General features: G+C 45.8%; 1 protein-coding gene across 1 annotated transcript in view; it reads left to right on the top strand.

Annotated features, from left to right (window-relative positions):
• Positions 1-1,470: 1,470 nt before the first annotated feature.
• The window catches only part of LOC144930176 (collagen alpha-4(VI) chain-like), a 41,059-nt gene continuing 24,642 nt past the window's right edge, over positions 1,471-17,887 (top strand). The window contains 2 exon segments of the mRNA XM_078851331.1: positions 1,471-1,680; positions 1,925-2,147. Of these exon segments, the coding sequence (XP_078707457.1) occupies positions 1,471-1,680; positions 1,925-2,147 (433 nt within the window).

The raw sequence follows: 17,887 nt of genomic DNA, 5'->3' as shown, positions 1-17,887 counted from the left end.
CTGAAATATAAACATTGGACTATAACCTATGGACTATTTCTGAAAGAACTCTTTGCAACTATAAAGCTCACCATCGCTATTAATCTGATCTCAGAAACTGTACTCATGTCTGTATGTATATTGATGTTTTAACCACACTCTTTCTCTCTTGTTTTTTAATAATTTTTAATTTAGTTAATCAGAATTGGCTGTAAGCGTGTATTTTGGTAAGATCTGGAATATTCATTTACCTGGGAGGTAATGTGTCCGATCCTTTGGGATCGGTAGAACCCTTTTTATATGATGAAATAAGATTTTCATTAATGCTCATCATATCTTACTTGGGTGCCTAGGTGGAGACCTGAAGCTGGGTTATTTTAAGGGAAATGTGGTGTTGACTTCTGAGTAACCACTGATTTAATAAAGAAGCTGTTTTGTGCTGGCTTGGTAAACCTAAGTACGGTAATATCCACCAGTTTGGGGATTGTCTACCCCATTCTTTGCAGTTCACCCTAATGGAGTGACCTCAGCTGACTCCCCTGGGGCCCGGTTACAGTGGCATAGTCTGGTTTGGATACAAATTACCACAGGTTAATTGGGTTTTTGGATCAGAACCACATGGTTTTAAAAATTAATTCTGATATGGAGAGTTTAGGGGTTAAAAATCAGTTACAGTGCGTGACCCAGGATCCTATGAGGATCCTGACAGAAAAAGCCTGGAAGAATTGTGTTCACAGAGGGGGGTTGTCTTTTAAGAAAAAAGCCCCAGAGCAAGAACGGAAAAATCTGCTAATGACTAGTGATCAGGAAGCAGACCCAGCGAAAATGCTTGCCGTAAGAAACCAGCTGCAGTTTGAACATGAACAAAGAATGGCATATATTCAATTGCAGGAACTAGAGACTAAGGCAAAAGTGGACAAACTTAAGCTTCAAGTCGAGAGAATGAAGGAATAGGAACTGTATCATCCTGAAAAGCCAGCTCCTCTCAACAGCAAAGATGGGGATAGAATCTATGCAGTTTATAACAACGTTGGTATGTTGTTTGACTCTAAGCAGTTGTCTGTGTGTAACCAAATATACCCCAACACTGCCACCTTTTATGTAAATGCTTTTATTGTAAGCTCAGGTAAAGGTAACCCCATAACTTGTGTAGAGAATGTAAAAGTCAATGGTAAAAGCTGTTTAGGCAAATTACAGCTTCTAATATCACTCTTGTTAAAGCAGATCTTGTCAAAGAGGAAGATTACTTACCAGATCAGAGTGTGAATATTGTAATCCTCTGAGTTTACTGTAAGCGTGCCTTTAGCCAGAATCCACCTTGAATGAAATGCTATTAAACATGAAATTATAGTGGTTGTAAGAAAGTTATTGCCAAACGATCTTTTGATTGGGGATGATATTAAAGCTTTGTTCAGTCAGGTTGATATCATAAATCAGTCACAGGAGAGAAATTATCCGAAACCTGTGTCTAATAGGGGCAATGATTTACCTATGGAGAGTTTCTCCAAATATGTGTCTGAGGAAGATAGCTGTTTGTCTGTGAATGAAGTTTCTGAATGTCTGTCTAATATCTCAAAAGTGAATCTGGAATTAGATAAAGCACAAAAAGTACTCATTGATCAGAGAAATGCTTCTCTAGAGCAAATTAAAGTTGGTGATCAGGTTAAAACCCTAGCTGAGGAAGAAAGGGGTACATTCTTGGTGAGTGTTGGAAAGCTTGTGAAAGTGAGCCTAACCAATGTAAAAGTAATCCTATGATGAGCTGCTGCCTGTGAAAAGCAGCAATGTGTCTGTTGGAAGTGGCAACTTGCCTGTTAAGGAAGCTATCCCACGCTCCAATCAATTGTCCGTGAACAGCCATGTGTGCCGGGACAAGGGAAATAATATCAAAAGCTGTTTGTCTGTTAAATGGGAATGTTTCTCCAGCTCTTCTCTGTCTGTAAAGCAGACAGAAGAAGGCTGTCAGCCTATGATGGTTGAACATTTGTCAGTTGCCTCAGAGCTGATTCTGGATTTAACTGAAGCCCAGGTTGGAAATGTTCCTAAATTTGTGTCTACTAGGGGGAGTGACATTGGAACGAGGGTGCATCCAGTTAATGTCATAAATAGCTCCCAGGAACTAAGCAATTCTGTTGCTTCTATTTTGCCTGTTGCTAGTGTGTTGCTGGGTAAAGAGATGACAATCTTGTCTGATCAGGTTGATATCATAGCCAGGGCACGAGAAAAGCATGAGTGTGATTTGACTGTTACTCACTGACAGTGTGGAAACTTGTAACAAGGAAGAGAATGCTTTTAACCTTTTGACCATGGAGTCTAGCAGCTTGCCTGAAAGGGGGTTATGTAAAAATCCTCCTGATGGGCCAGAGGTGATTCTGGATGTAAGTGAAACTCAGAAGGAGTTTTGTAATTTGTCTGTTTTGCCAATGTCGGTTCTGGACATAAATAAAGCTCAGAAAGAATCAGTTTCAGTTAATGATATTGCAGGAGGGAAGCAATTTCTTAGTGAAGCCTTTGAAGTTTGTAAAAAGTCAATAGCTGTGCCTAGTGTGGGTGACAAGGTATTATTACTTCCATTAACTCTTTATGGGCCATTGTTGATAGTAAACAGTCTCTCTTCTGAGTAAAGCGTGTTGGTGCTTAATGGCCAAAGTATTTCAAGTAAAAATGAATCCACTGAATTTGCTTTGGAAAAATCTAGTGTGGATAGCTTAAAGGAGGCTTTTTAAACTAATATTGGAAATGAACACTCTGTCTCAGGTTCAAGGAAAAGGCTGGATTCCTGGCTTTACACAGCAGAGCAGCCTTGTGAATAGACCCGTGGACACTTTGGATTTGTCATGTGATTTCTTCGTAAGCTATAATGCATCTGATGCCTTGTGGATGCCTTGTGGATGCAGAAATCTGATGCCTTGTGGATGCAGAGACTGCCGAGACTCATCAAGCCCTCGGATCGCTACCCCTTCCTGCTTCTCCACGTGGGCACCAATGATACTGCCAAGAATGACCTTGAGCGGATCACTGCGGACTATGTGGCTCTAGGAAGAAGAATTAAGGAGTTGGAGGCGCAAGTGGTGTTCTCGTCCATCCTCCCCGTGGAAGGAAAAGGCCTAGGTAGGGAGCGTCGAATCGTGGAAGTCAATGAATGGCTACGCAGGTGGTGTCGGAGAGAAGGCTTTGGTTTCTTTGACCATGGGATGGTGTTCCATGAAGGAGGAGTGCTGGGCAGAGACGGGCTCCATCTTACGAAGAGAGGGAAGAGCATCTTTGCCAGCAGGCTGGCTAACCTAGTGAGGACAGCTTTAAACTAGGTTCACCGGGGGAAGGAGACCAAAGCCCTGAGGTAAGTGGGAAAGCGGGATACCGGGAGGAAGCACAGGCAGGAATGTCTGTGAGGGGAGGGCTCCTGCCTCATACTGGCAATGAGGGGCGATCAACAGGTTATCTCAAGTGCTTATATACAAATGCACAAAGCCTTGGAAACAAGCAGGGAGAACTGGAGGTCCTGGTGATGTCAAGGAACTATGACGTGATCGGAATAACAGAGACTTGGTGGGATAACTCATATGACTGGAGTACTGTCATGGATGGTTATAAACTGTTCAGGAAGGACAGGCACGGCAGAAAAGGTGGGGGAGTAGCACTGTATGTAAGGGAGCAGTATGACTGCTCAGAGCTCCGGTACGAAACTGCAGAAAAACCTGAGTGTCTCTGGATTAAGTTTAGAAGTGTGTGCAACAAGAGTGATGTAGTGGTGGGAGTCTGCTATAGACCACCGGACCAGGGGGATGAGGTGGATGAGGCTTTCTTCCGGCAGCTCACGGAAGCTACTAGATCGCATGCCCTGATTCTCATGGGTGACTTTAATTTTCCTGATATCTGCTGGGAGAGCAATACAGCGGTGCATAGACAATCCAGGAAGTTTTTGGAAAGCGTAGGGGACAATTTCCTGGCGCAAGTGCTAGAGGAGCCAACTAGGGGGGGTGCTTTTCTTGACCTGCTGCTCACAAACCGGGTAGAATTAGTGGGGGAAGCAAAAGTGGATGGGAATCTGGGAGGCAGTGACCATGAGTTGGTTGAGTTCAGGATCCTGACGCAGGGAACAAAGGTAAGCAGCAGGATACGGACCCTGGACTTCAGGAAAGCAGACTTCGACTCCCTCAGGGAATGGATGGCCAGGATCCCCTGGGGGACTAACTTGAAGGGGAAAGGAGTCCAGGAGAGCTGGCTGTATTTCAAGGAATCCCTGTTGAGGTTACAGGGACAAACCATCCCGATGAGTCGAAAGAATAGTAAATATGGCAGGCGACCAGCTTGGCTTAATGGTGAAATCCTAGCGGATCTTAAACATAAAAAAGAAGCTTACAAGAAGTGGAAGGTTGGACATATGACCAGGGAAGAGTATAAAAATATTGCTCGGGCATGTAGGAATGTTATCAGGAGGGCCAAATCGCACCTGGAGCTGCAGCTAGCCAGAGATGTCAAGAGTAACAAGAAGGGTTTCTTCAGGTATGTTGGCAACAAGAAGAAAGCCAAGGAATGTGTGGGCCCCTTACTGAATGAGGGAGGCAACCTAGTGACAGAGGATGTGGAAAAAGCTAATGTACTCAATGCTTTTTTTGCCTCTGTTTTCACTAACAAGGTCAGCTCCCAGACTGCTGCGCTGGGCATCACAAAATGCGGAAGAGATGGCCAGCCCTCTGTGGAGATAGAGGCGGTTAGGGACTATTTAGAAAAGCTGGACGTGCACAAGTCCATGGGGCCGGACGAGTTGCATCCGAGAGTGCTGAAGGAATTGGCGGCTGTGATTGCAGAGCCACTGGCCATTATCTTTGAAAACTCGTGGCGAACCGGGGAAGTCCCGGATGACTGGAAAAAGGCTAATGTAGTGCCAATCTTTAAAAAAGGGAAGAAGGAAGATCCTGGGAACTACAGGCCAGTCAGCCTCACCTCAGTCCCTGGAAAAATCATGGAGCAGGTCCTCAAAGAATCAATCCTGAAGCACTTGCATGAGAGGAAAGTGATCAGGAACAGCCAGCATGGATTCACCAAGGGAAGGTCATGCCTGACTAATCTAATTGCCTTTTATGATGAGATTACTGGTTCTGTGGATGAAGGGAAAGCAGTGGATGTATTGTTTCTTGACTTTAGCAAAGCTTTTGACACGGTCTCCCATAGTATTCTTGTCAGCAAGTTAAGGAAGTATGGGCTGGATGAATGCACTATAAGGTGGGTAGAAAGCTGGCTAAATTGTCGGGCTCAACGGGTAGTGATCAATGGCTCCATGTCTAGTTGGCAGCCGGTATCAAGTGGAGTGCCCCAAGGGTCGGTCCTGGGGCCGGTTTTATTCAATATCTTCATAAATGATCTGGAGGATGGTGTGGATTGCACTCTCAGCAAATTTGCGGATGATACTAAACTGGGAGGAGTGGTAGATACGCTGGAGGGGAGGGATAGGATACAGAAGGACCTAGACCAATTGGAAGATTGGGCCAAAAGGAATCTGATGAGGTTCAATAAGGATAAGTGCAGGGTCCTGCACTTAGGACGGAAGAACCCAATGCACAGCTACAGACTAGGGACCGAATGGCTAGGCAGCAGTTCTGCGGAAAAGGACCTAGGGGTGACAGTGGACGAGAAGCTGGATATGAGTCAGCAGTGTGCCCTTGTTGCCAAGAAGGCCAATGGCATTTTGGGATGTATAAGTAGGGGCATAGTGAGCAGATAGAGGGACGTGATCGTTCCCCTCTATTCGACATTGGTGAGGCCTCATCTGGAGTACTGTGTCCAGTTTTGGGCCCCACACTTCAAGAAGGATGTGGATAAATTGGAGAGAGTCCAGCGAAGGGCAACAAAAATGATTAGGGGACTGGAACACATGAGTTATGAGGAGAGGCTGAGGGAGCTGGGATTGTTTAGCCTGCAGAAGAGAAGAATGAGGGGGGATTTGATAGCTGCTTTCAACTACCTGAAAGGGGGTTCCAAAGAGGATGGCTCTAGACTGTTCTCAATGGTAGCAGATGACAGAACGCGGAGTAATGGTCTCAAGTTGCAGTGGGGGAGGTTTAGATTGGATATTAGGAAAAACTTTTTCACTAAGAGGGTGGTGAAACACTGGAATGCGTTACCTAGGGAGGTGGTAGAATCTCCTTCCTTAGAGGTTTTTAAGGTCAGGCATGACAAAGCCCTGGCTGGGATGATTTAACTGGGAATTGGTCCTGCTTTGAGCAGGGGGTTGGACTAGATGACCTTCTGGGGTCCCTTCCAACCCTGATATTCTATGATTCTATGATTCTATGATAAATCGGTAGTTGAAAAGCAGGAAAACTGTAGTTCAAACATAATGATAGAAAATGGTTCTGTCACTTTAAGGCATGGTGTCCATGCAAGTTACCTGGCTAACAAGGGAAAAAAGAAAGGCAAGTTAACCATTGAAAGGCAATGTGCCCTTACAGACTTGCCTCACTCATCTCTAAAATACCAAAAACCCCCAAAACTGGTTAAATTGGAGCCTATGTTAAGGAAAACCCTAAGATAAAGAAAAAGCTACAAAAGTTCAAAAGGGATATTAAACAAGCTGACCTAAAGAATAATTTATCTAAACAAAAGGCTTGGCATCACAAAAATAATTGTAAATGTACACTTGTGATAGAACTGATGTTATTGCTAATGAGTGGAACTAACTTGTTGCTGATACCAAAAACTGTAAAAATGTACAATATGCATGGTCTTTTGGAAAAACCCTTGAACATGTTAAGAGTGGTACATAATAGAAACCCTTATGATTATGCTGCTTGGTTCAACAAGAACACACTTTGTATTAAAAGGCCTAATAATGCTGAGGTATCACATCTAATGCCTGTACACAATCCTAAAACTTTCCACAACAAAAAAACCGCTACAAGCTTGAACTGCTGTGCTCAGGGAAACTGAGGTACAACACTGCACAACCTTCATGGCTGAATGCCAGAGTAAGTGCTCTCTGAAGAACTTTAATGGCTATGTTAAGTCAACACATAGACCAAACCCTGGAATCACTAAAGTGTTTCACAAAGTATGGACTAAGCTTTTAACTTGGGCCAAAGCATGCATCAATAATTTGGCATTGCAAGGAATTCAGTATAAACACAGCTCATGTCAATGTTGGAAGGTCTTTAAGTTGTATCCAGGAGCTCTAATTGTGCCCTTCTACACCAATCTCGTGTTGGGGGTGTGACGTTGTCTAATTAAAATATAACCATACAAATCATTATTTTTACCACTGTTATATAATTGCAATGAATCTTATACAAAGTGTAACACGTGTCAGATCCTTTGGGATTGGTAGAACCCTTTTTATATGACGAAATAAGATTTTCATTAATCCTCATCATATCTGACATGGGTGCCTATGTGGAGGCCCAAGGCTGGGTTACTTTAAGGGAACTGTTGTGTTGACTTCTGAGTAACCAGTGAGGTAATACAGAAGCTGTTTTGTGCTGGCTTGGTAAACCTATGTATTGTAATATCCACCAGCTTTGGGGATTGTCTACCCCATGCCTTGCAGTTCACCCTAATGGAGTGACCTCAGCTGGCTTCCCTGGGACCCTGGTTACAGCATCAGTAGAACTGTTTTGTCTTATTAAGACGATTCTGAAATGCATTTTATTTACTTTATATAGTTTTCTTCCCAACTCATAGGATAATGTATTTAAATTTTAAAATTCATCTTAGCAAAGAAGTTTCAGTCGTAGGGGAGGTAGCATTCAGAAAAAGCAATTTGAAAATGACAGTAAAGCACAGAGCTACATTTTTACCTCAGGCACTGATTTGGGCCATGTTATACTCTTCTGCAGAAAAACTGAGGGAGGGGGACAGAGGGTCCAGAAAGCTTCGTGCTGCTCAGCTTGTGGAGTTTCATTCTACTGCTCCCCTAAAAGTGGAAGGGCTTGGGGGCAATGGAAGTGCTCAGACCAAGGGATCCAAGCTGGAGGAGTCCAGGTGTCTGTGGGAAACTCCTCTCCCATCTTTGCAGATCAGGGGGATTTTGCAGGGAAGGCCTGACCTCTGTAATGAGCTATTCCTCTGCCCCTCCCTGAACATGGTTCTTGCTGCTATTGACTGCTTTGTGCTGCTATTGACTGCTTTGCCCAGGAGTTGTGCTTGAGAAGCCATGGGGAAGCCTGAGATAATGAGCAGCATTAACTTGTGTGTGAATAATATATGTTAAGCTGCCTACAGGATCTGGAGGAGAGCAAACATGGAAGCCATTAACCCCCACCCCCCTCTCTTGACTTGCAGAGCCCGAACACCTAGGGGTTGGAGGGCCTTTGACAGGCCTCTGATGCAGCAGGCAATCATGATCTGGAGCTCATATATTCGTAGAATTTAAACACCAGAAGGGACATTTGGATCCATCTAATCTGGTCTCCTACATAACACAGGCCATAGAATTAATAGTCACCATACCTCATTTTCTCATTCCCTCCTCTGCACAGAACCAACCCACCTGGCTCCCCTCTGCTCCTGTCAGCACAGAGGGCCATCCAGCCCTTTTATTCCTAATGTTTACCAAATATATTTTCTTCCATCTGCTAACGTTCTGTGCTTTGTACTGTGGAGTTCAGTTCTGATCCTGGCCAGACCTTGAGGGGAGTATTAGCCCTGGTCTACACTAGGACTTTAGGTCGAATTTAGCAGCGTTAAATTGATGTAAACCTGCACTGGTCCACACAATGAAGCCCTTTATTTCGACTTAAAGGGCTCTTAAAATCGATTTCCTTACTCCACCCCGACAAGTGGATTAGCGCTTAAATCGACGTTGCCGGCTCGAATTTGGGGTACTGTGGACACAATTCGATGGTATTGGCCTCCGGGAGCTATCCCAGAGTGCTCCATTATGACCGCTCTGGACAGCACTCTCAACTCAGATGCACTGGCCAGGTAGACAGGAAAAGAACCGCGAACTTTTGAATCTCATTTCCTGTTTGGCCAGCGTGGCAAGCTGCAGGTGACCATGCAGAGCTCATCAGCACAGGTGACCATGATGGAGTCCCAGAATCGCAAAAGAGCTCCAGCATGGACCGAACGGGAGGTACGGGATCTGATCGCTGTTTGGGGAGAGGAATCCGTGCTATCAGAACTCCGTTCCAGTTTTCGAAATGCCAAAACCTTTGTGAAAATCTCCCAGGGCATGAAGGACAGAGGCCATAACAGGGACCCGAAGCAGTGCCGCGTGAAACTGAAGGAGCTGAGGCAAGCCTACCAGAAAACCAGAGAGGTGAACAGCCGCTCTGGGTCAGAGCCCCAAACATGCCGCTTCTATGATGAGCTGCATGCCATTTTAGGGGGTTCAGCCACCACTACCCCAGCCGTGTTGTTTGACTCCTTCAATGGAGATGGAGGCAATACGGAAGCAGGTTTTGGGGACGAAGAAGATGATGATGAGGAGGTTGTAGATAGCTCACAGCAAGCAAGTGGAGAAACCGGTTTTCCCGACAGCCAGGAACTGTTTCTCACCCTAGACCTGGAGCCAGTACCCCCCGAACCCACCCAAGGCTGCCTCCTGGACCCAGCAGGCGGAGAAGGGACCTCTGGTGAGTGTACCTTTTAAAATACTATACATGGTTTAAAAGCAAGCATGTGAAAGGATTACTTTGCCCTGGCATTTGCGGTTCTCCTAGATGTAGTCCTAAAGCCTTTGCAGAAGGTTTCTGGGGAGGGCAGCCTTATTGCGTCCTTCATGGTAGGACACTTTACCACTCCAGGCCAGTAACACGTACTTGGGAATCATTGTAGAACAAAGCATTGCAGTGTATGTTTGCTGGCATTCAAACAACATCCGTTCTTTATCTCTCTGTGCTATCCTCAGGAGAGTGAGATATAATTCATGGTCACCTGGTTGAAATAGAGTGCTTTTCTTCAGGGGACACTCAGAGGAGCCCATTCCTGCTGGGCTGTTTGCCTGTGGCTAAACAGAAATGTTCCCCGCTGTTAGCCACAGGGAGGGGGAAAGCTTGAGGGGGTAGTCACGCGGTGGGAGGAGGCAAAATGCGACCTTGTAACGAAAGCACATGTGCTATGTATGTAATGTTAACAGCAAGGTTTACCCTGGAAGAGTGTAGCCACTATTTTATAAAATGTGTCTTTTTAAATACCGCTGTCCCTTTTTTTTTCTCCACCAGCTGCATGTGTTTCAATGATCACAGGATCTTCTCCTTCCCAGAGGCTAGTGAAGCTTAGAAAGAAAAAAAAACGCACTCGTGATGAAATGTTCTCTGAGCTCATGCTGTCCTCCCACACTGACAGAGCACAGACAAATGCGTGGAGGCAGATAATGTCAGAGTGCAGGAAAGCACAAAATGACCGGGAGGAGAGGTGGCGGGCTGAAGAGAGTAAGTGGCGGGCTGAAGACAGGGCTGAAGCTCAAATGTGGCGGCAGCGTGATGAGAGGAGGCAGGATTCAATGCTGAGGCTGCTGCAGGACCAAACCAGTATGCTCCAGTGTATGGTTGAGCTGCAGCAAAGGCAGCTGGAGCACAGACTGCCACTGCTGCCCCTCTGTAACCGACCGCCCTCCTCCCCAAGTTCCATAGCCTCCACACCCAGACGCCCAAGAACGCGGTGGGGGGGCCTCCGGCCAACCAGCCACTCGACCACAGAGGATTGCCCCAAAAAAAGAAGGCTGTCATTCAATAAATTTTAAAGTTGTAAACTTTTAAAGTGCTGTGCTTAAAGTGCTGTGTGGCATTTTCCTTCCCTCCTCCACCACCCCTCCTGGGCTACCTTGGTAGTCATCCCCCTATTTGTGTGATGAATGAATAAAGAATGCATGAATGTGAAGCAACAATGACTTTATTGCCTCTGCAAGCGATGATTGAAGGGAGGAGGGGCGGGTGGTTAGCTTACAGGGAAGTAGAGTGAACCAAGGGGCGGGGGGTTTCATCAAGGAGAAACAAACAGAACTTTCACACCGTAGCCTGGCCAGTCATGAAACTGGTTTTCAAAGCTTCTCTGATGCGTACCGCGCCCTCCTGTGCTCTTCTAACCGCCCTGGTGTCTGGCTGCGCGTAACCAGCAGCCAGGCGATTTGCCTCAACCTCCCACCCCGCCATAAACGTCTCCCCCTTACTCTCACAGATATTGTGGAGCACACAGCAAGCAGTAATAACAGTGGGAATATTGGTTTCGCTGAGGTCTAAGCAAGTCAGTAAACTGCGCCAGCGCGCCTTTAAACGTCCAAATGCACATTCTACCACCATTCTGCACTTGCTCAGCCTGTAGTTGAACAGCTCCTGACTACTGTCCAGGCTGCCTGTGTACGGCTTCATGAGCCATGGCATTAAGGGGTAGGCTGGGTCCCCAAGGATACATATAGGCATTTCAACATCCCCAACAGTTATTTTCTGGTCTGGGAAGAAAGTCCCTTCCTGCAGCTTTTGAAACAGACCAGAGTTCCTGAAGATGCGAGCATCATGCACCTTTCCCGGCCATCCCACGCTGATGTTGGTGAAACGTCCCTTGTGATCCACCAGAGCTTGCAGCACTATCGAAAAGTACCCCTTGCGGTTTATGTACTCAGCGGCTTGGTGCTCCGGTGCCGAGATAGGGATATGGGTTCCGTCTATGGCCCCACCACAGTTAGGGAATCCCATTGCAGCAAAGCCATCCACTATGACCTGCACATTTCCCAGGGTCACTACCCTTGATATCAGCAGATCTTTGATTGCGTTGGCTACTTGCATCACAGCAGCCCCCACAGTAGATTTGCCCACTCCAAATTGATTCCCAACTGACCGGTAGCTGTCTGGCGTTGCAAGCTTCCACAGGGCTATCGCCACTCGCTTCTCAACTGTGAGGGCTGCTCTCATCTTGGTATTCATGCGCCTCAGGGCAGGGGAAAGCAAGTCACAAAGTTCCATGAAAGTGCCCTTACGCATGCGAAAGTTTCGCAGCCACTGGGAATCGTCCCAGACCCGCAACACTATGCGGTCCCACCAGTCTGTGCTTGTTTCCCGAGCCCAGAATCGGCGTTCCACAGCATGAACCTGCCCCATTCGCACCATGATGCATGCATTGGCAGGGCCCATGCTTTCAGAGAAATCTGTGTCCATGTCCTGATCACTCACATGACCGCGCTGACGTCGCCTCCTCGCCCGGTATCGCTTTGCCAGGTTCTGGTGCTGCATATACTGCTGGATAATGCGTGTGGTGTTTAATGTGCTCCTAATTGCCAAAGTGAGCTGAGCGGCCTCCATGCTTGCCTTGGTATGGCGTTCGCACAGAAAAAAGGCGCGGAACGATTGTCTGCCGTTGCTCTGACGGAGGGAGGGGCGACTGACGACACGGCTTACAGGGTTGGCTTCAGGGAGCTAAAATCAACAAAGGGGGTGTCTTTACATCAAGGAGTATTTCAGGCAGGACTTCACGGAGGGTTCCAATAAGAAATGGTGCACCTAAGTTATCGTTCTTATTGGAACAAGAAGATTAGCCTGGCCTCTGATTGATACATGGCTAGATTTACCTTGCTGCACCTTCTCTGTGAGTGACTGCAGTGTGACCTAGAAGAATGAGTCCCCTAGACAGGGGAGGGGGGGAAGCAAATGAGTACAAAACAAATCTGGTCTATTTCTTGTTTTGATCCACTCCATCTATCTTTTACATCTTTGGCTGGCAGCAGACGTTGCAGAAGGACTGCATGCCATCCACATCTCATGGCTGCTCGGCAGAAGATGGTACAGTACGACTGCTAGCCATCCTCATCTCTTGCCTGCCTGGCAGAAGATGGTACAATAAGACTGCTAGCAATCCTCATCTCCTGCCTGCCTGGCAGAAGATGGTACAGTACGACTGCTAGCAGTCCGTATCGCCTGCCCGCTCACCATAAGACGGTTCAATAGGACTGACTGCAGGACTAAAGAGAATGACCTGGTCAAGTCACTCCAAATTTAGTCCCTGCACCCATGTCTGCCCAGGCGCTCCCAGCCGACGTGGCCAGGAGCACCTCGGACATGACGATGACGGCTACCAGTCGTACTGTACCGTCTGCTACCACAAGGCAAGGGGTTGCTGCTACTGTGTAGCAAAGCCGTACCGCGTCTGCCAGCACCCAGGAGACATAGGGTGACAGTTACCTGAGCGGGCTCCATGCTTGCTGTGGTATGGCGTCTGCACAGGTAACTCAGGAAAAAAGGCGCGAAACGATTGTCTGCCCTTGCTTTCACGGAGGGAGGGAGGGAGGGAACGGGGGCCTGACGATATGTACCCAGAACCACCCGCGACAATGTTTTAACCCCATCAGGCATTGGGATCTCAACCCAGAATTCCAATGGGCAGCGGAGACTGCGGGAACTGTGGGATAGCTACCCACAGTGCAACGCTCCGGAAGTCGACTCTAGCCTCGGTACTGTGGAAGCACTCCGCCGAGTTAATGCACTTAATGCACTTAGAGCATTTTCTGTGGGGACACACACACTCGAATATATAAAACCGATTTCTAAAAAAACCGACTTCTATAAATTCGACCTTATTCCGTAGTGTAGACATACCCTTAGAGAGCAGGCCGCTTTTGAAGGGCAGCTGGGAACCAGTCAGAAAGAGCAGAAGCAGCTCTTCAGCCATGTCACAAAAACAACATATGAAATCTTCCCATCTGAGCTTGCAGAAAGAGACGAGCCTGGGCTTCGTTGCTGTGGTTCAACGTTTCTTTTTCTTCTGGTCAATAGGTTGTTGTCACATAGTTTACACAAGCTAAAACACTTTTAAAAAGAAGTCTCTCTGCCCATTCCAACAATTTCCATTGCCTATGCTGAATACGTGGCTCAAACTTGTGCTTTCCATGAGTCAGGAAAGAGGGTGGAAATAGGGTTGCCAATGTTCTAATCGCACAAAACGGAACATGCTTCCCCTGCCCCTGCCCTGCCCCTTCTCCATGGCCCCACCCCCCTCACTCTATCCTCCCCTTCTTCTGTTGCTTGCCCTCCCCCATCGTCATTCACTCGCTCATTTTTACCGGGCTGGGGCAGGAGGTTGGGATGCAGGAGGGGGTGAGGGCTCCGGCTGTGGGTGTGGGCTTCAGGGTGGGGCCAGAAATGGAGGGATTCAGGGTGTGGGAGGGGGCTCTGGGTTGGGGCAGAGGGTTGGGGGCGGGCTCTGGGGTGGGGCTGGGGATGAGGGATTTGGGGTGCAGGAGGAGGCTACAGGCTTGGGGTGGAGCTGAGGGAACAGGGGATAGACTGGAGAATAGCACCGTCACTAGGAAAAGGCAGGTCTATGTGACTGGGGACTCTTTACTGAGAAGAATAGATAGGCCTGTAACCAGAGCTGATCCAGAAAATAGGAGGGTGTGCTGTCTTCCAGGTGCTAAGATACGGGATGTAGACCTGAGGTTGAAAAGGATTCTAAAGGGAGCGGGAAAGAATCCCTTAATTATCCTTCATGTGGGAACAAATGATACGGCTAGATTCTCGCTGGAAAGTATTAAGGGAGACTATGCTAGGCTGGGGAGGACGCTTAAGGAAATTGAGGCTCAGGTGATCTTTAGTGGGATTTTGCCTGTTCCTAGAGAAGGGCAACAAAGGTGTGACAAGATTATGACTGTCAATAGATGGCTTAGGCAGTGGTGCTATAAGGAGGGCTTTGGGATGTATGGCCATTGGGAGGCATTCATGGATAGAGGACAGTTCTCTCGGGATGGACTTCATCTGAGTAGGGAAGGAAATAGACTTCTAGGATGGAGGCTGGCACAACTGATTAAGAGAGCTTTAAACTAGGAATTTGGGGGAGATGGTTGGGAGATGTCCAGGTAATCTCCACGCCAGAATTTAGCATAGAGTGGAAAGAAAATGAAGTAAGAGTGGATACAGCTGTAGGTAGGAGGAAGGGCAGTGTAGATACAAGTCTAATAGGTTATACTGGTAGTAAAATAACCGTGCCTAATAGGGTACAGAATGTGAGTGAGGCCAAACAGCAAAAATTAAGATGTTTGTACACTAATGCAAGGAGCCTAGGTAACAAAATGGAGGAACTAGAGTTACTGGTGCAGGAAGTGAAACCAGATATTATAGGTATAACAGAGACCTGGTGGAATAGTAGTCATGACTGGGCTACAGGTATTGAAGGGTATGTGCTGTTTAGGAAAGACCGAAATAAAGGTAAAGGTGGTGGAGTAGCATTGTATATCAATGATGAGATAGAATGTAAAGAAATAAGAAGCGATGAAATGGATATGACTGAGTCTGTCTGGGCAACAATTAAATTGGGGAAGAAAACTATTAGAGCCTCCCCTGGGACAGTGCTTGGGGTGTGCTATAGACCGCCGGGATCTAATTTGGATATGGATAGAGCCCTTTTTAATGTTTTTAATAAAGTAAATACTAATGGAAACTGTGTGATCATGGGAGACTTTAACTTCCCAGATATAGACTGGAGGACGAGTGCTAGTAATAATAATAGGGCTCAGATTTTCCTAGATGCGATAGCTGATGGATTCCTTCAGCAAGTAGTTGCTGAACTGACTAGAGGGGATGCCATTTTAGATTTGGTCTTGGTGAGTAATGAGGACCTCATAGAGGAAATGGTTGTAGGGGATAATCTTGGCTCAAGTGATCATGAGCTAATTCAGTTCAAACTGAATGGAAGGATTAACAAAAATAAATCTGCAACTAGGGTTTTTGATTTCAAAAGGGCTGACTTTCAAAAATTAAGGAAATTAGTTAGGGAAGTGGATTGGACTGAAGAATTTATGGGTTTAAAGGTAGAGGAGGCCTGGGATTATTTTAAATTAAAGCTGCAGAAGCTATCGGAAGCCTGCATCCCAAGAAAGGGGAAAAAATTCATAGGCAGGAGTTGTAGACCAAGCTGAATGAGCAAGCATCTTAGACAGATAATTAAGAAAAAGCAGAAAGCATATAGGGAGTGGAAGAAGGGAGGGATCAGTAAGGAAAGCTACCTTATTGAGGTCAGAATATGTAGGGATAAAGTGAGACAGGCTAAAAGTCAAGTAGAGTTGGACCTTGCAAAGGGAATTAAAACCAATAGTAAAAGGTTCTATAGTCATATAAATAGGAAAAAAACAAAGAAAGAAGAAGTGGGACCGCTAAAAACTGAGGATGGAGTGGAGGTCAAGGATAATCTAGGCATGGCCCAATATCTAAACAAATACTTTGCCTCAGTCTTTAATAAGACTAAAGAGGATCTTAGGGATAATGGTAGCATGATAAATGGGAATGAGGATATGGAGGTAGACATCACCATATCTGAGGTAGAAGCGAAACTCAAACAGCTTAATGGGACTAAATCGGGGGGCCCAGATAATCTTCATCCAAGAATATTAAAAGAATTGGCACAAGAAATTGCAAGCCCATTAGCAAGAATTTTTAATGAATCTGTAAACTCAGGGGTTGTACCGTATGATTGGAGAATTGCTAACATAGTTCCTATTTTTAAGAAAGGGGAAAAAAGTGATCCAAGTAATTATAGGCCTGTTAGTTTGACATCTGTAGTATGCAAGGTCTTGGAAAAAATTTTGAAGGAGAAGGTAGTTAAGGACATTGAAGTCAATGGTAAATGGGACATAATACAACATGGTTTTACAAAAGGTAGATCGTGCCAAACCAACCTGATCTCCTTCTTTGAGAGAGTAACAGATTTTTTAGATAAAGGAAACGCAGTGGATCTAATTTACTTAGATTTTAGTAAGGCGTTTGATACTGTGCCACATGGGGAATTATTAGTTAAATTGGATAAGATGGGCATCAATAGGAAAATTGAAAGGTGGATAGGGAATTGGTTAAAGGGGAGACTACAACGGGTCCTACTGAAAGGTGAACTGTCAAGTTGGAGGGAGGTTACCAGTGGAGTTCCTCAAGGATCAGTTTTGGGACCAATCTTATTTAATCTTTTTATTACTGACCTGGGCACAAAAAGTGGGAGTGTGCTAATAAAGTTTGCAGATGATACAAAGCTGGGAGGTATTGCTAATTTAGAGAAGGACAGGGATACCCTACAGGAGGATCTGGATGACCTTGTAAACTGGAGTAATAGGAATAGGATGAAATTTAATAGTGAGAAGTGTAAGGTCATGCATTTAGGGATTAATAACAAGAATTTTAGTTATAAGCTAGGGACGCATCAACTAGAAGTAACGGAGGAGGAAAAGGACCTTGGAGTATTGGTTGATCATAGGATGACTATGAGCTGCCAATGTGATATGGCTGTGAAAAAAGCTAATGTCGTCTTGGGATGCATCAGGAGAGGTATTTCCAGTAGGGATAAGGAGGTTTTAGTACCGTTATATAAGGCACTGGTGAGACCTCACCTGGAATACTGTGTGCAGTTCTGGTCTCCCATGTTTAAGAAGGATGAATTCAAACTGGAACAGGTACAGAGAAGGGCTACTAGGATGATCTGAGGAATGGAAAACTTGTCTTATGAAAGGAGACTCAGGGAGCTTGGCTTGTTTAGCCTAACTAAAAGAAGGTTGAGGGGAGATATGATTGCTCTCTATAAATATATCAGAGGGATAAATACCAGAGAGGGAGAGGAATTATTTAAACTCAGTACCAATGTGGACACAAGAACAAATGGATATAAACTGGCCACTAGGAAATTTAGATTAGAAATTAGACGAAGGTTTCTAACCATCAGAGGAATGAAGTTTTGGAATAACCTTCCGAGGGAAGTAGTGGGGGCAAAAGATCTATCTTGCTTTAAGATTAAACTCGATAAGTTTATGGAGGAGATGGTATGATGGGATAACATGGTTTTGGTAATTAAATATTCATGGTAAATAGGCCCAATGGCCTGTGATGGGTTTTTAGATGGGGTAAGATCCAAGTTACCCGGGAAAGAATTTTCTGTAGTATCTGGCTGATGAATCTTGCCCATATGCTCAGGGTTTAGCTGATCGCCATATTTGGGGTCGGGAAGGAAT

Source organism: Lepidochelys kempii, chromosome 2 (assembly GCF_965140285.1).
Source record: "Lepidochelys kempii isolate rLepKem1 chromosome 2, rLepKem1.hap1, whole genome shotgun sequence".
NCBI lineage: Eukaryota > Metazoa > Chordata > Testudines > Cheloniidae > Lepidochelys > Lepidochelys kempii.
The sequence above is the reverse complement of the archived record's forward strand: the minus strand, read 5'-3'. Positions and strand labels throughout refer to the sequence as shown.